The sequence below is a fragment of the Dipodomys ordii genome, unplaced genomic scaffold (genome assembly GCF_000151885.1).
Source record: "Dipodomys ordii isolate 6190 unplaced genomic scaffold, Dord_2.0 Scaffold150, whole genome shotgun sequence".
Classification (NCBI taxonomy): domain Eukaryota; kingdom Metazoa; phylum Chordata; class Mammalia; order Rodentia; family Heteromyidae; genus Dipodomys; species Dipodomys ordii.
In genome coordinates, this window is record NW_012267366.1 from 2,142,720 (window position 1) to 2,162,148 (window position 19,429).

Genomic DNA, 19,429 nt, shown 5'->3' on the forward strand with positions numbered 1-19,429 from the left:
TAAAGCTCGCTTTGGACATGACAACTTATACTTCTCATTGTTGCAACAGGTCCACCTGTATCCTTAAACAACTGGTTTTTCCCCATCTCCTCCACAAGTGGTGCTGTTTTTCTGCTTTTAATTGGAGATTCATATCTTCTGGATTTTTCTGTCCCCATACCATGGACCAGCTGGGTCAAGCTGCCTCTGAAGGAAGATGGTAGGAGACTGAGAAACACACACACCCATTAGAGAAAGCTCGGACCAGGTGGGCTGACCTCATCACAAGGTCGGAGAGACTGAAGTAGCTCGTACTGTAGTTCAGTGCATTTATTGATACAGGCACTTGCACAAAGAAAATGCAAGGAGAGCGCATGATGTAGCCACAGGATGTGTGTAGGCAGTTCAGCAATTTACATGAAAATGTATGGCTTGTAATTAAAGCTATCTGTTTTGTTTTTCCTTCAAAGACTGAGAGAACTATGCCTTCAACTCCACTGTTGCCACCTTGGGCCATCAGGCAGGGATGGCAGGGTTCCATACTATTGCTCAACAGGCTTATGGCTCTGGCTCCCAATACCCCAGCTTTTTCCCCCTTTTTGTTATCAACTCGCGATACAACGAGGTTAAAATTCCATAAGACACGTCATGAGTGCAATACATTTTGATCCTCATCTCAGCCTTCTAAGTAGTTACAGGCTTGAGGCACTGGTATCTGGCTAGAGTTCATTCTTTCTTGCATGTGAATGTTAGGGTTTGAACACAGGGCTTCATGGATGTGAAGCATGTACTCAACCTCTGAGCCATATTCTCAGCCCTTGGAGTGCACCCATTGGGATCACAGGACTAGCCACCAATGCCATGGCAGAACCATTGATATGATCTGCTGATCCCTGCTGCTGGATTCTGCCTAATAATGTTGAGAATAAAAACTGGAACTTTCTGCTTTCAAACGTGGTTATGCCAATTTATTCTCCACAAACAGATCTTATGTGAAGTGCTCGGTTGCCTCCTCCTAGAATTCAAAAACATAACACACTGTTCGTACTGATTATTGCCAAACACAGCATATAATTCTGGACATTTATTGTTGTATATATTACTTTGTTTTTTTTCATTTCTATTCACCAATAAATTCTCATGTAAGTGTGAATGTTCCCTTGCCAAGAAAAGAAATGCCTGATCCCTTAGCTCCGAGTTTCCTGGCCAATTCTTATATAAGAAAAGACAACCTAAGAAGAGAAAAGCATAGCAAATTTATTTCATCTAAGTTTTACATGACACAGCAGCCTTCAGAAATGAAGACCTAAAGACCCAAAGAGAGCAAGCTGCTCTTTTTTGCTGGTCCTGGGACTTGAACTCCCTGTGCTTCTTTGTGCTCAAGACTAGCACTCTACCACTGAGCCACAGCACCACATCCAGCCTTTTCTGAGAAGTTTATTGGAGGTGAGAGTCTCACAGACTTTCCTACACAGGTTGACTTTCAACTGCCATCCTCAGGTCTCAGCCTCCTAAGTAGCTAGGATTACAGGAATGAACCACTGGAGCCCAGCTAACAATTGTCTCTTTTACTTAGATTTGATGAAGCATGGACAGCCATGTGGAAATGTGATATATGTAAGCTAACTTAGTAGATGAAAACAGGAAAGCCAGTAATGCTTTCCTGTGCAGATTCCTCTTTGTCTCCCTTTAGCATTCCTTCCTCTCAGGGATAAGGTAAGATTCCTTCTGAAACAAGGATCTTATGGCCTACTATCCAACAAGGGAGGTCAAAAAATTCCTTTATGGCCAGTGCCACAAAAGGATTGCAGAAGGTAAGAATAAGATTTTTTTAGGTTTTATGTCTAGCTTTAGGAATGATTTCTGATTCCTTCAATTCACCTTGTGGAAGTTTCCAAGGAGAAGAGCAATAGGATGAAAAAAGAGAGGAGAAGGTCAGAGATGTTCCATTCAAACTGCTACCAAAGAGTCCTACTTTTAAAGTATCCTTTTCCGAGCCTCAGCACTCGAGGGTAATACATATACGTGGTTGGTAATGTGTGAAGTGAGGTGCAGAACTACTAACTCTGCCTAGTACCTCAATCAACCCAAACATGTGATTTGATTATTATTTCCTCCTTCACACTAGGGTATCATTAACATAAAAGTCATTTCTTAAAAACATTGAACTCAGTTAATTAAATTGATTGCCAGTCTAGCAGTAGGGATTTTCTAGCTTTAGGGAAACTGACAAACATCTTGCCCTTTTAGATCCTACAATTAGATTCACAAGTCACAGTCAATAAGTATTTTCCAGGCTCTAAATTCATCGTGTTTAAGGATGACAAAAATCTCTCTGGGTGGAAAACTGATGGTTGATAAAAGATTAATTGTGGAAATGGTTTTCAGTAGTGGTTTTGAGAAAAAGAACAGAGACCTTGAAAGACAAATGAATTAATGGAATCTATTTTGGACATTGATTTATATAAGCCTTAATAGATCCCTGATTTATCACATTTTATTTCCTATAGCTGAAAGCTGGAGTAGATAAAAAGAATGTATCAGGCTGGATTTTGTTTAAGCCCCATGGTCCTTTGAACTGTAATCCTAAAAATGAACAATACACTTATTTATAAAGAAAATTAATCAGATGTGTATTCAATCTCATTTTAGAAAACTCTATGAAACTTACTTTCTAAGGTATGCCACTTTTTGTCTTCTGTAATGTAGAAAGAATTTCATGATTTTTGTATGCAGTTCATTGTATATTGGATCCTAACCAAGTGGTCTGTTTTAGTCCGAGTTTTCTATTAAGTCTGGATTCTTGCTACATGAAAGGTATATGGCTGATATTGGACAGCATTCAAGCATAGTTCATAGTTTTCTTCTGCAACATTGTTTCTCCTTGTGATTGCTCTCTTTTCTAACCCCACTTTAATATCCAACAAGTAACACTTAAAAGTTGCTTCAATGCCGGTTTCTTTTATGTCTCTATGGGTATATTTACTATTGCCATGTCCACATGGTAGTTAGTTTCTAGAATCATCTCAATCATGGTGGTTAGATTCCATTGACCAATCCCACAGATCATACATGGATGGGGTGCGAGGCATCCTACCACCACCTGCTAGATCTCTGGCTCCCCCTACTGGACCGAATTTTTTTGACGACAAGAATGAATGTAATATGGCCCTATATTTGTGGAACCAGGAAGCAGTAAACAGATAGATATTCATTAGAACTTTCCTGAATAAAGGAGTTCATGCTTGAATAAAACAATGACCTGACATTGTTCCCTTTGTCTGGAGTATTGATCTCAAAGATATTCTTCCATATATTCTCCATTTTGTACAAGATTTAGATCTCTGCTCTGGCATCTTAGAAAGGCCTCCATCCTCATCTTGTTAAAAGAACACTCTCCCTCCTTCACTGTGCAGACATGTATTTTACTTTCAATTAAGTAGTACCACTCTAAAAATATGAGATATAGTTATGTTTATTTGGTTATTGTTGTACAAGCTCTTCTATAGACTGGGGTTTTTTGGCAATATTTTATTTTTATTGTGAAGTGCCAGATAATAAATATTTTAGATTTCCAATACTATAAGGTGTCTGTTGCAAGTAGTGAACTCTACCACTGCTATATGAAAGCAGCTGCAATTCATAAATAAATTGGCGTAGCTATATTTAAATAAATCTTTGTTTATAAAGGTGAGAAGACTTCAAATTTGGCCTATGGGCTGTAATTTGCAGACCCCTAAATTAAACTATAAGCTTATTGGTCTGAATCACAACCACATGCTGAGTACCAGACATAAGAAAGCTTATATTAATAGATTAGTGTTTGAATATATGGGGGATAAATTTAATCCACTAAAAATAACAAAAGAAACTGATTCTGAAATGCAATTTCTACTAATTTGAATGAAAATGGTAGATAAATTCTTCAAGTGAGGATATGAACTCATCTAAACATAAAAGCATTTGCCAAGATCCCATCAAAGTGTCAAACCTAGTGATGTTCTTACTCTTAGGTCTCATGAGTTTGTTTAGTGGACGATATTGACCAAACATAGAAGTTACTATGAATACTTCAACAGAGGAACAGATAGGGTGTCTCAGTTGAGTAAAAAGCGATGTCGTTTTATTTAAATTAGACAAAAAGAAATGGATCTATAATGGTCAATGCATGAGCACAATGTCTATCTAGAAATATTTATCTCACAAGCATGTGGTTTTTATTTTTTAGAACTGTTAAGGTATAGGTAAATTTGGTGAATATATTATAAATAAATATTGGTTGAATAACTAATCTCAATGAAAATGTATTTGTTGCTCTTGGATGAGTATCACAAAAGAAGCTAGACTTAATTTTCACTGGAAGCCAAAACAAGGCACATTCTGACAGTACAATCCCTTCATTGAATCTTCTTGTTGCTCCATGGAAGAGGCAGGCACATTGAGTGACTCAAAGTCCTGATAGGAAATGATAAGAAAACCAATATATCACCCTAGGGCAACAGGAATTAGCAGCTGATGAGGCCTGGGAGTAGCACTAAACCTCAAGGGGTAAAAAAAAAGGAAACTATCGAGCAATTCAACCAAACCAACTTCTTTCTAACTTCTACCACAAGATTTTAGTTAAGATAAACTTTTATCAAATAATCACTTTAATAAAATCTTCTGTGTAAATCATATACAATTATTAAACATATATATTCTAATGCAAGAGTCAGAATATTATAGCTTACAAGCCAAATCTACCCACTTTTATAAAGATTTATTGAAATACAGCTACATCCATTTATTAGCAAACCAACTCTGTAAAAATATCTCCTATCAAAATCAGTTCAGGATTTTTTTTGTTGGTCATGGGGCCTGAACTCTGGGCCTGGGGGCTATCCCTCAGGTCTTCAGCTGTAGACTAGCACTGTAACACCTGAGCCTCAGCCCCACTTCCAGCTTTCTGCTTATGTGGTGCTAAGGAATCGAACCAAGGGCCTCATGCATGCAAGGCAAGCGCTCTACCACTGAGCCACCTTCCCAGCCCCCAGTTCAGAATTTTTACTTTTGGATCAGAATTTCTGTGCCACGTATTTTTCTAGTTTATATTCATAAAATCCACAGGATTATTTTTACTTTCCAAGTATAGAATTATAATAGGACTTTTCAAAGACTGCAAGTAGATTAGAAGGATATTACTAGCTCCCTGGGATGGAGAAAAGACCTTTTGCATCTTTAATTCTCCTCCGAAATACTGTCTGAAAGTTTGAGTAGAATCTAGCTTGGTCTGAAATGATGATTTTTACATGTTTGAGAAAGGCTTTGCTCACTGTTGTCAAATCTTACTCAGAAATGAATTTTCTTGCAAGTTCCGAAAATAAAATAAAATGAAGGCTATCAATCAAGAAGAAAAAGTCTGCCCATCCAGGCAATACTTTATGTTCTGGGAACAACAGATGTAGACACTTTAGAAAGGTTTGGGGTGATTGGATTTTTAACCCCAAAGGATTCAGTCTTTCAGAGCTCAGAGCAAGAATATATGTAAGAACAATCACTCTGTCTGTCCCTTAGTTACTCAAACCTGGGGCCACTCTGTTCCATTTCATTTACTGGGATAGAATTAGACAATCAAAATGGAAATGCATCATTTCCTATTAGTATTCCACTTTCATTTTTAACTGTCTAAAAATGCCATTATATATTTTCAAATGTGAGAGCTGGATCTTTCTGGAAATATGAGCAACTCAGTGATTCTGCCCACCAGATTTGAATATACAAACCATTCTAAGGGCTCTTATAAGTCAGGAGCCAAGTGGCTCATACAGACAGAAATGTCCATGCATTTAGCCTTGATTCTACTATTGGAGAAAACATTTGGAGTGTGTACAACCTCAAATAATTATTAATTTTCTCATAATTTTGCATAATGTGTTCAGGATTTTATATTCTCTAAATAATGTTTTCTATGTATTCTGCATAAATGTTCTATAAATATATATTATATTACAAATATGTTTTATAATGTATTATCTATATACAACATATATTATCTATGTATAAAATCTATATAAAATATATTAATATAAAATACATTAAAATGAGATGTCAAACTAATATGAAATGAACTGGGCATGGTGACCCATGCCTATAATCCCAACTTGTAGGAGCCTTAGACAGGAGGGTTCTAATTAAGGCCAGCTTGGGCTACACAGAAAGATCTTGTTATACAAACAAAAAAAATCAAAACAAAACATAAGAAGAGCGAGGCACTGGTGGTTCATGCCTGTAATCCTAGCTACACAGTTCAAAGCCAGCCTGGGCAGGAAAGTCCATGAGACTCTTATCTCCAATAAACCACTCAGAAAACTGGAAGTGGTGCTATGGCTCAAGTGGTAGAGCTGAAGAGCTGAGGGACATTGCCCAGGCCCTGAGTTCAAGTCCCACAACTGACAAGAAAATCCATAAGAAGAAATTAATGTGTTATGTGCATTTAACCACTTTGAAATAACTTAGCATCATTTCTGCCTTAAACATTAATAATTTAAAAAACAGTTAAATGATTGAAGATGCTAATTTATTTTGAACATCCTGCTTTATCACTTCATTGATTAAAAATTGAAGGTCTAGTTGCAAGATCAGCTTATTTTTTTTACCTGGTTTTAATCATTGACATTGAGGAAATACAAAAAAAACACAGAAATCTATGAAGAAGCTAATGAGCAAAGCAGGGCATTGAGGTGCTCACCACGTCACTATTTTTCTGTCTTGTTTATGCAAAGAATTAAGCTGAAATTCATCTGGAAAGTTTCCATCTTCTTTCATATTTATCAACTAGAAAATGTTTCCATTTCTTATATTTAATACAGTCTACCAAAATACTGCATTGGAAAGAGTTTCGTGTGTGTGTGTGTGTGTGTGTGTGTGTGTGTATGTGTGTGTGTGTGCCAATCTTAAGGCTTGAACTCAGGGCCAAGATGTCACTTAGCCTTTTTGTTCAAGTCTGGTGTTCTAACTCTTGAGTGACAGGTCCACTTCTGGCTTTCTGCTCTTTAATTGGAGATAAGAATTTCATGTACTTTCCTGCCTTGGCAGGCTGATATCATACCATGATATCTCCTATCTCAGCCTACTGAGTAGCTAGGATTATAGGCAATGAGCTACCACCATCTGGAAGTCATCAGAAAAAATTTAAACAGGTTAGAAAAAGCCATTTCCAAGTTTCTGAAGACTACAGTCTTCATCTATACATATTTGCATGATGGTCAATAAAACAATCACATCTTATATCTGATCATCTTTTTCCTACATTCTTACCACAATCTAAGTTAATTTGAAAGAGTAAGTTACTTTCTTCCCTCATTATTATAATACGCAGTTTACCTTCAAAAGGCAACTCTGTAAGTTTATCGTCAAAGTTAGATAGCAGTCTCTGCATAAAATGAAAGGTTTTCATAGCCACTCAAATGACTTTGTTTGGAAATCAACTGCAGTGTTCAAATGTGATATCACTGGGGTCTCTGCTGTCTTAGCTATTATTGGCTTCTTACAAGGTGGTAATTGTCTCTAAATTGGCCCTGGAAGCCTTGTTTTGTTCTAGCCAAAGCTGCTACTCCATGATGATAGAATTTCCTATATTTGTGTTAGCACTATAACATCCTATGAACTGTCATCTTATAATAGGATTTTTTTGTTCAATGTTCCCTTGTATTATTATGCACAACTAAGAAATAATTGTCAAACTTGAGATATCTTTATTGGTTGGCATTAAATACGTAAGTTATTTTGGAGAGGACTGAACAGAACATTATCCATGTAAGAAAAGCTCTAATTATTTCAAAGCACCTTGAAAATCTCCAACAAGATTCCTCTATTTGTGATTTTAAGGTTAGTCATTCCGAATTTTCTTGGCTTTTCCAGTACTCTGTAAGTTTCCAAGCTTGACTTAACAGTTTTAAATCTTTAAGTGTACCTGCCATGTTGTAGGAATTGACTGACAGTGGCCTTTGGAATTGATTAGTGAAGGTTAAGTTCCTCTGAACCCCCAATATGCATGTTCATGAAGGTGAAAAACTCTGTGTTATGTGAGGTGAAAACCCATTATGTGATGTTATTTTATGTTCAAAGAAAATCCAGCTCATCTCCAGTGGATAGATTTGTTTTGGCTCTTTTTATCCCAGTTGACTAAGGCTTGCCAAGACTTGCTCAAAAACAATGAGTTGTTATACAGCACATACACTATAACATAGATGGAATCCCATAGATTTGAAAATACAAATGGCATCAGGGGGAAGTGACAAGTGGTAGTTCCAGATGCATGAATACTTATCTGTATCAATATATTGTGTTCTTATGGTTTGGCTATTTAAAAGTAATCATGTTAAATATTCTAAAGTCTAGGAAATCTTTTGCAAAACAGAAATAGTATCAGGTGTTGAAAGTTTCAGTCCTGTTTACATACTGCTATGAAACCATGGTCCAAGGCTACAAAGAAACTGAACTTTACTGACTGCCACTCTTTGGGGGAATGGGGACCTCATCCTCTGAGTCTTGGTACCTTGCTAGACCAAGCTATTTCTTCTGAAGTTCCCGCCTTCTCGCTGGGATCTTCTGTCTTGGCTTCTACAAAGTGTCTTAGTCTTTCAGGGACCAAAGGAACAACTTTTGTTTTATACCCTGGTAAAAACATCTCTTTAAGGGATTACAACAGGGCTGTATTTCTTTAGACCTGGGAGAAGGTAATAATGACAACAAAGCAAAATTATTTTCACTGTACAGTTTTATCCACATACATCATAATAATTTTGACATGTTAGAAAACTTTTATGGGGACTAATCTGTATAAAAACTTCTCTTACTTGTAACCCCTAAACTTTAACAACCCATGCTTTGCTTTTTTCATTTGTTTGTTCATTTAAATTCTTATTCGGGACACCATTTGTTTTCTTAGCTTAGTCCCCTTGGTCAAAGTGTTTCCTGTCAGGCCCTCCCCAGGCCTTAATTAGGATTAAGAATTGTTGACCTTTGCATTGAGAGCTACTATTACCTAAAAATAGTGAGGGATGTTAATTCACTTTTCCCCAGCATTCCAGGTCACTATGAAGAATAAACCATGAGGTTTCTGAGGCAACCATGTTATCCAGGGTAGTAAGGAGAAGTTTCATTTGAAAATCTTTGTAATGTTTGTGCAGTAATGTACTTTATTGTGAATGATGTGAGAAATGGGCTTAGGAGTGAGAATCCTTTTGGAATGTGGAAATTCCAGGTACTTAAATGGCATTGAAAGCACTATGTGAGCTTTTGATGCATAACAAATATCTCCCAAGTTCAATGTAATAAAATATCATTACTTATTATCCCTCATTCAGCTAGTTAATCTAGGCTGGGACCTAAGTGGTTAAGATGACCGTAGTTTCTCATGGATGTTTAGTTTCTTGCTTATTCTTCATGTACCCAGGCTGAAGGGGAAGTACTATCTTGATGATAGTACCATATAATATGCCTAAACATACAAGTATTTTTCCCTGTCATATCTGGATTCAATCATGTGACATGCTTTGAACAATGGAATAGTAATACTCAAGAAATGGAGACATTTAGACAAGTAAAGTAGAAGGCACTGGAAAGGAAGATGACATCTGGTGACAAGTCATGACTTGGGGAGAAAAGAAAGATGAGGTCAGTTTTCCATACAAACCAATTCTCCTAAGACAGAGATGGCAACAAATTTTTATCCCTGATGTTCTTGAAAAATTATCACATGATTAGGCACAGTTTATTTATACTCCATTTCATTCCAGTCTTTTCCACTCGAGTGACCTGTTTACCATCATCTCCTCCACATCAAGATGATGTTTCTAAGCCGGGTGCTGGTGGCTCATGCCTGTAATTCCAGCTACTCAGGAGGCTGAGATCTGAGGATCACGGTTCAAAGCCAGCCCGGGTAGGAAAGTCCATGAGACTCTTATCTCCAATAAAGCACTAGACAACCAGAAGTGTCGCTGTGGCTCAAGCAGTAGAGCACTCGTCTTGAGCTGAAGAGTGCAAGGACAGTGCCCAAACCCAGAGTTCAAGCCCCATAACTGACAAAAAAAATTAAAGATGGTTTTTCTATATTTGGTTCTTCCTTCTAGAACCTTCTTACTCAGCAAATATTAAAAAAGGGTCTTACTGGCTCTAATGTCTATATCAAAAGCAAAGTTATTAGGTCTTCTTATAGTAAATTTTCTTATAGCCAGTCATTCTTTGTGATACATTGAATGGACCAACCTTTTATTGATGCTGAGGAAGTTAGGTTCTAATAGCTCAGACAAAGCCCTTTCTTTTAGTTATTGAGAGTCAGGCAGCAAGATTGCCATTGTTGCATTGAAAAGGAAATATGTCAGAAGCCAAAAGACTGCTTAATTCATCTTGATGCACACATTTTCCATTTTACTTCATATACTCTGTATGTTCAGCTCATACATTTCTTGCCTATCTATATGTGCTTGTTGGAGAAGGTTGGGGTAGGGGACAGAAGTTTATTTAACATATTAGATGTCTTTACCTGGTGTCATTATCAGAATTCACTGAAGCATGTTCAACCGGTAAAAAGATGTTACTTTTTCAACTCGTTACAAAAGAATACAAACATCCTTACAAAAATATTTCAAGTTCAGGGCCCAAAAGTGCTTGACTTAGTACAAAGAACAAGATCTTTCATGGGAAAACATTTTGTATGGATTCATTCATATTTCAAGAGTGACAATAGCTGATTATTTTTAGATCATTTATTCTGAAACCACAACCTGTTGAGCAAGTCAATGGTAAAGCTACCATAACATATTGAACATAAGTTCAATATGCAAGCAAAGCAATGAGAATTCAAAAGTTGTTAATAACGACTAAAATGCTAGACTAAGAGGTGGCCACAAAATACACATTGGTTGTGTTTCTAACCTTATTTGGGCATGAAATCAGCCATGAAGTGATATGGTCCATCAGACTGTTGACACAGGGGCTACCAGCCTCTAAGGGAAAGGGCTTAAACCTGTCTATGCCCTCATTGCAGAATATAATCAGGGCTTTGTGTTTTCCTCATGACTCCAGCTTATTCTCCAACTCTGTACTCAGTGGCCACTTAGTGGTTAAGAAACATGACTAAGAAAACTAACAGTAATTCAGTTACCAGAAAACTTAGATCTTTACTGTGCCTTCTTTGATTCTTTTGTGTTCTGGTAAAATATTGCCTTGTGGTTATCATCATATATGTATTTTTTGAATCATTGCATTTGATATTTTTTAGTTAAAAGCCTCAGCATTCCCTTAGGATTTCTGAAGCATTTAAGTAAGAGTTGGATTATAGGTGTTTGAAGTGTTGAGTTGTTCTGTATCTGAGTACTGAATGAGCATATGATGTCTGAAATGAATTTCTTTCTATTCATTGATCTCCAGAGAGAAAATAAAACCTAATTGTTTTTTGAATGCTAACCACATGTTAGACTTTTTGCTAAGTCCATCACATTATTCATTCATTTTCTTTTCACAACTATCTGATAAGATTGTTGTAATTATTATTATTTTTCCAGATGAGCAAACAGAGACATGGAGTGCTCAAGTTTCCAGAATAAGAGACTAAACCCTGCTCTATGAGAAACAGCTTCCAACTACAATAAAAGCCCAACAAATTCTGCCACTTCTGTCACTCTCACCCTGGTCTAAGTCATCTTAATGTTCAAGTAGTGAGGCCTAAAATGTTCTTCCTGCTTCTCCAGTTCCTCCTCTTTTCTGTTGTCAGTATAGCAGCTAAGCCACATTACCCACATTCAAAATCATCTAGTGGCTTCCTCTTTCAGTCAGAAAAAAAAATCTTTTTCCAAGAACTTATCTGATCCGCACTTATACCCCCATTGCTCATTTGTGTCCTCATTGCCTCCAAGATCCCACTGCACCCCACACTAGTTTTGAGCTGTTGCTAAGCATGCTCTTTTGTTTCAGAGTGCCATAGCCTTTATGTGAGTGCTCCTCCCAAGATGTTTCCTCAGCATCACTTATCACTTCTCACTCTGCAATACTCTCTCCTCTCTCCTTGTGTGAATGTTCTCCACAGTATTTATAATGAGTTGATATACCATGCATTTTATAAATTGATTGGTTTATTCTGTCTCTAACCACTAATATTAATGTTTCATTTTTTTGTCTGCTTTCTTTCCTCTCATATTCCAAGAACAGAGAATCCAGTGGGTGTTTAATAAATTGACTAAATGAATAAATGAGTATATTGTAGAGTTGTTTTGCAAAATTAAGCTAACATATGGAAAGCATTTAGAACAAACAATGCTCAGCATGAAAGTAATGTCTAATAAATGCCATTTTGTACTATTATATAATAATACAATAGTTATTGAATGAATGATGCATGAAAACATTAGATACTCTTACTTTATTGTTAGTATAAAGTGGCTAATCAAGCTGCAAATGTCTTACATTTTCTAATTTACATTGGCAGCGATTGCCAATAACTCATGTTATTTCTCTTCCTAGTATGTAGAAAGCACAGTGCAACCTTTTCTGTGCCTAGTCACTTTGCTCTCAGCATTTTCACAGAGAGGGTGTATGAAGTCAAACAGATCCCATCATAGGACAGTTTTTAAGGATGAATAAAAGTAACAAGGTGGACGTGTAGCTCAGTGGTGAAGTGCTTACTAGCGTTCATAAGACCCTAAGTTTTATCCTCAGCCTAGAAAAAAATCAAATTAAAAAATAAGGAAACATATGAGTGTTTCACATGGCACACAACATGTTAATTCTCTTTGTTACAGCATTCCAGAGAACTAGCAACTACATTTAAAAGATACTCCTTTATGGTTTAAAAGGGGTTTTAAACTTGTATTTTTCTAAGTGGTGATATATACCTAAAGGGCAGATCATAGAGAATTTTCATCAATCTTCTTAAACTCTTATTAATTACACAGAAAGACAATTAAGTTCTTTCTTCTTTGTCTTTCTTTATTATATTTGGACAAAATGTTGTCCAGATGAAATGTAGAGTAGCATCATCCAAGGTATATTAAATGATCTTCTTTTTCTGATTTAAGACTAAAGAGAAAAAAATTGAATTCATTCCATGTCAATGAAATAATCTTAGCTCGTGTTACGTTAAGGAGATTCCTAGTGTTCAAATAGATCATTCTTCCCCAAAATATGACTGCCTTGGACAATGTGCATGAGTAAAGATTTCATTGAATTTGGGAAGCAGGTTCTTTTTGGAGGGTGGTACTGAAGTTTGGAACCAAAACTTTGTGCTTGCTAGGCAGATAAATCTACTACTCAAGGACACATCCCAACCAAGGAACTGGTCATTGAACCTACTTTCTAGCCTGTCTTTCAGGCAGTCTGAATGACAATAAGCCATGTTTGGTTTTTGTCAGTCCTGGGGCTTTGAACTGCAGTCCTCAGATCTCAACCTCTTGACTCGCTAGGATTACAGGCATGAATCACTGGTGCCCATCAAATAAACCATGGATTTATTTTATCTATTTCACTCTTGGGAAAATGCAGGTAATAATGCTTATTCTCTTTCATTCATCACATCGTTTTGGGAGTTCAAAGCCTTTCGAAGAGTTCTAAATTCTATACAAATTTCAAGTTTGGATTATTGACAAATCTTCTGAAGTTGAAGTATTAATGAAAAAATCTTATAAATCACTGAAAACTCTTTTTAGAAAGTAAATGCCAACAGCTAAAATCTTGGCTTCTTTGGAAAGACGAATGCATTTGTCACCACTAAAAAACAATCCACATTACTTCATTTCACTGTTGCTCAAAGCCATAAATGTTAGCTACTCAATGTCCACCACCCTCTGAGACTCTTTCACAGTGTATCATTCTAGCTTGATTGTTTTCCACAACGAAATGACTTTCTTAGTATTTGTTCATTCAATTATTTATTGAGAATTTGCTATGCACACACTACTATTTCTAGGTACCTAGGAGAAATCAGTGACTCTAATTTTCTAGAGCTTGGGATAGAGCTCAGTGAAGGAACAATTGCCTCACATGAATGATTTATAATGCCTCGGGTTCTATCTCCAGCAACATAAAACAAAAAAAGGAAACAAAAACACTAAATTATTTTCTTTCATTGAGTATGTAAATTTTTTCCAAAACCTAGCATTTAACTAGATAGTTTCTACCATACACTTGCTCATGATTAGAACTGTGGGGAGGGAGTAGAAAGTAAAAGGGATTGGTGGCATAGGTGCGGAAGAGCCATTTAAAAATCATTATGGAATGGATCTCATTAAGAAACTGATCTTCATGCAAAGGCTAGAATGAAGTCAGGAGGAGCCACAGAAACATCTGCAGAAAAAGCCACTACAATGACCTAAATCAGAATTGGTCCAAGAATTTTGAAACAAGAATCACATGAAAGAAGGCAACTGTGGATCTCTCTAGATCTTTTCCACTCCCCAACAGAGAATGGGCTGCAAAACTAGAGATCGTGTGATTGGATGGCCAGGGCCTAATACATACATTGATGCCTCTTTTCTCCCATGTGCTTTTCCACAGTCACATGACACAGGCTATCCCATTCGATGACCCTCGATTTGAGAGCTGCCAAATCATCCCTCCAGCTCCTCGGAAGGTGGAGATGAGGAGGGATCCTGTGCTGGGATTTGGTTTTGTGGCAGGGAGTGAAAAGCCAGTGGTCGTTCGCTCAGTCACACCAGGTATGAATAAATGTCCTCCCGGTTTGGTCTCATGGAATTGTCACATTGTTAGCATGGTGACTCTTTGGTGTCATAAGTGTCCAGCCTTTGAAGGTTAGGTGAGTTTGTTCACCACCTGGATAGATTACCCCCCTCAACAAAACAGATAAAAATATTTCCTCAAACTCAGTTTTAAACCGTCAAATCTGTCCTAGCATTTGGCTCAGAGAAAACAACGATCCATCATCTGTAATGATGGAAATGACCCACTTCTGAACATATGAATGCAAATTATCAGAGACAGACACATTATATGTAATCACCTGATGAATTCTGTAGAAGAAAAAGTGGGAAATACTGTTTAGGTACTGTTTAGTACAGATCGCTCATTGGGATAGTTGAATTTTTTTACACATATGTGCTTCCTTTTCTTCTCACTAGAGGTAGACTGCATTTTGCTGTCCCCTTTGTTATTGGACTGGACCAAATGACTAAACATCTGGCCACTTGGTATCCTGGAAATCATTATAGTCTGACCTATAGTTTCAAGCAGAACTGCCCAGCTGGCCAAACTCAACCAGACTTTTGTCATCCTAAAGTCTGACAACCATACATAGAAACAATGATTGGACCCCCCGCCCATTGCATTTCATGTGGTTTGTTCATAGAAAATGGTGATTGATTCAATACAGATCAAATCCCTTATAGTCTACAATAAAATAATGGACTTTATCCCAATCGTTCCCATGAGAGTATACAGAAAGCCACTTATGAACACAGCTGAATACAATAGACTGTGATGAAATTACTCTACAGACAATGTGCTTTTGATTATCAATTATGTAATTATGTAAAGGACTTAGTTTTATTTTCAGAAAAAAACTATTTCATTGATCTCCAGGATTTTGCAAATCAGCAACAGAATTTAGTAATAAAGTCCTATATTTAAGATCCTAGATTCTAGCATCAGACTGCCCAAGCTTGCATCTGCCTCAGTCCCTTATTAGGCTTCTTATCTTGCCTGCAAAATCCCTGCTTGTGGGATGTAACTTCTCTATGTCAGCCATGTTGTGTGAAATCGTTGCTCTAGAGAGGTACTTATCTTTCCATAATTCTGTTTTTTTTCTTTCCAGTGCTTGGTATCAAACTGTTCTTTATTGTGATTATTGAACTCTCAAATATTTGGCCAGCTGAGTGTGAATGAATGAAAATAGAAGTTAGCTAGTAAACTGGAATTGATTTTTAAAGTTGATTAAATTAAAAATTTTGCATTATTTTGACACAACATGCCCCAGGCAAGCACCACAAATATGATCAACCACTTTAGACTTGTGTTAAAGAGAACTAAGTGTTGTTTCATTCCTAACACTATCTCAACACCCATCTTCTTACTCTGTTGAGCTTTATACTAAATTCAGTGTGGATTATATTTTAGTTCTCACATGATTGTTGAGCTTGACACAACTGAGATTTTTTATTCTCAAAATAGAGTTATTGTTTTTACTATAATACATATGCTTTGTAAAAATATAAACAATGTGGTAATATAGCAGAGAAGGTATAACCACTTGACAGTGTAGAAGAGAAAGTAAAACAGTTACCTGAACTCCTTCCTCTCTGTAAGACAGAGCCATCATTAATATAGACACAGAGAATGTGTAGCACTTAGGATTCTGTGCATACACAAATGCAAGCATAGTATACATCATATATGGAATATATTATTTATGTATATGAGTACATTTCTTCTAAATAGAATTGTATTTGGCATACTGTACTTAATATTGGAATAGTTTTAAATGTCTGCTTATGAGATTTTCCAAGGTATGTGTCTTATTTTACATTTTTTATATTGTCTTACCACTTCATTTTTTTCCTTATCCTCAACCCACCATAATTCCAAAGACATTAATGCCTGTTAGAAAGTTTTGAGAAGAGTAGAAAAAAGCAAAGATAGGTCAAAATACTATTCCTGCTTTTTTGGAGTGAAAATGTCAGTCAAATAAATGTGTCTATCATAAAAATGATTCTACTCAATTGCAAAGTGATTTCAGTGTTGTGACCAGATTTTCTATATGAGACAATTCAGTCATCAGAGAAAACAGAATGAGACAATTCTCTAAAAGAGGCCATTGCTTTGTATTCTAGAAGGGTTTGTGTTTGTTTCTTCCAGAATTCTTGATTGAAGTTACTTGATTAAACAAGAAATTTTCCATTTAAAGGTATAAATCAAATGCAAGAACATGCCCTATTGATCTGAGAATGGTTTTCTCATCAGAAGTATTCACATTACTTTTTAAAATAATTGTTTTGATTTTTTCTGCATTTTAACCCTTTGTTGACTAACATGGAGTAGCTGCTTGCATACTTTCCAATGGTTTTTCATATTTTCACATAATCCAATAAGTTTCTCAAGTATTTTTCTGAAATTTTTTTATGTCTGTAAACACTGAATCTCAACTCTTAACTCAGTGAAATGAGTATTTTCTACTACTGGTATGGGTACATATTGAATTTCCCTGCCTTATACTCCCCAGAAAGAAGACAAACTTAGTCTACAAGTTGAAGGACACATTTGGCAAGCTTTGGGATGGGTACAAAGTAACTGAACGATCTTCAGTTTTACTTACTTGGCATGAAGTATCCATTTCAATTACTAAACAAAGTAATTGTGATATAATTGGGGCAATAACATTGTATCTGCACCGGTTACCTTTGGAAGTATAGTGAAAATTATGGCAACTCACGGCAGTATATCAATACTTGGGAGCTAACTATCTAGAAATGTAAAAATAATTCAAATAATTATCTTGGCAGTTTTATTTAAATAAAGGTGTTTCATGTAGAAGCAACTTTGTGTTAGGAAACCTGGCAATATCCAGGTTTTGGAATATGGTACAAGTACAAAAACATATATGCCATTCTGAACTTGGAAGGTTTTACCCAATTCTAGCTTTGTGCCAATACTTCCACCTGTGTGAGCTTCAGTTCTATCATGATATGGAAAGAATTACAGTATTCACTGAAGTTACTAGGCAAAGCACTTAGCCCATAACTTGCTATATAAATGCTCAACAAACATTAATACCCCACTCCAAAACTCCTTGGAAAACCAACTGAAAAACCAAAGCAGCCCTTGACATCTAAGAGTTGTTGGATCCTCAGTGTTGGGCCTGGCTGTTCTGTTAAAGATGAGCATATTTTCCTAATATCAATAGTAAATAACGTTACTCTATGACTATGATGGATCAAAACACTACAAGAAAACTTCATGTGTAACTGCACATAAACTATAAATGTAATCAACCATTCCCCTCTGCCAGATGACACGTGACTTCTGTGTCTTCATCTTTCGCATTTAGCTTGGCTTCCTTTAGCTTACCATAAGTTCAGACTCATGACAGAATTATTCCCACTTGCTATTAGAATCCTAAAACACACCTATGAATCTGCTTCAACCACATGTAAGTCAAGGCAAAATGTTATAAATCCTTCCCAACCATCTGATTGAGTGTGTTGTCTCCCTACTTATAGTAGCAAATGGGATTTTGTTCAAATACAGCCATGTCCAAGTTGTTGCAGCCTTGATGCAAGGCATCAGCACAACTGATTGCTACTTGTTGGGAGAACACCTGCTTCTAGGGGCTTCAAGATCCAAAGTAGACTCTATTGACTCTATTTGAGTAGCCTCTGTTAGCTTTTGTAAAATGCATTAGCTCAGAAACCTGCATGATAACAGGGTCTGCAGGTGATTCATAAGCTTGTGAAAGTGTGTGAAGAACTGAAGTCTGAATTGATTCCTGAATTCTATTCCCAAAGATTTTGAATTCACTGTTCATAATGTAGTCTGGGCCTCAGACTGGTTCAAAGAACACTAGGTGTGGCTGGCTGGTTTTTGTTGTTGTTGTTTTACAGTGTGCTCATGATGAGTCATGATGAGCAGAGGTTTCCAATGGGATGTCTCACCTACTCTTCCTTCTTGTTTGTCTCTAGGTGGCCCCTCAGAAGGGAAGCTGATCCCAGGAGATCAGATTGTAATGATCAATGATGAACCAGTCAGTGCAGCACCCAGGGAGAGGGTCATTGACCTGGTCAGGTAAGTGACTCACTCACCTGCACCAAAGGCTACTGTATTAGTTCTGAGACCTAATTTAGCAGAGAAAGAGCTTCCCTTAGACAAGTATAGGGTAGAAGCGTAAGTCTATGTGCTCACACTATTGAAAATGCTGATGATCCTAACTTCTAATGTGAAAACATGTGATCCTTAGGTACAGAATTCTAACTTCCTCTCTGTTAGCACTGAGGGTCTGTGTGCTTTCACCTAACATTTTTAAGATTCCTATTTCCATTACCTTATTTGAAGGCTGAATTTTTTCTTCCAGAATTACTAAAATGATGATTATTTTTATAGTAAGGGATATCAAAAGGCAAGACCTAAATTATTATGTGATTACATATCATACATATTATATATAAATAAATGTGCAAATATATTGCCAGATTTCCATGGATACCAAAACAGAAAGTCCATTGATGTTTTTTCAAACATCAGATCAACAACTGAGGTAAATAGATAATTAGGTCAATGCTATGCCAGGCAAAGGTCTAATTATGGATATAAAGTTTGTTGTGTAATATTTTTAGTTAGACATGAAAGAAAAAAAACATTTAAAATACATATCTTAGGGTTCATTTTCCTAACATCACCTAATCTGACCTTTTCTGCTTGACTCATACATATACTAGATATTGCAAATAAGGGAAATCATGGGACCTATGTT

General features: G+C 36.5%; 1 protein-coding gene across 4 annotated transcripts in view; it reads left to right on the forward strand.

Annotated features, from left to right (window-relative positions):
* Frmpd4 (FERM and PDZ domain containing 4) overlaps positions 1 to 19,429 on the forward strand; it is a 489,555-nt gene that overhangs the window by 386,172 nt on the left and 83,954 nt on the right. For all 4 annotated transcript variants that reach the window (XM_013032132.1, XM_013032131.1, XM_013032133.1 and 1 more), the window contains 2 exons: positions 14,509 to 14,669; positions 18,642 to 18,744. In XM_013032132.1, the coding sequence (XP_012887586.1) occupies positions 14,509 to 14,669; positions 18,642 to 18,744 (264 nt within the window). The remainder of the gene's footprint in view (positions 1 to 14,508; positions 14,670 to 18,641; positions 18,745 to 19,429) is intronic.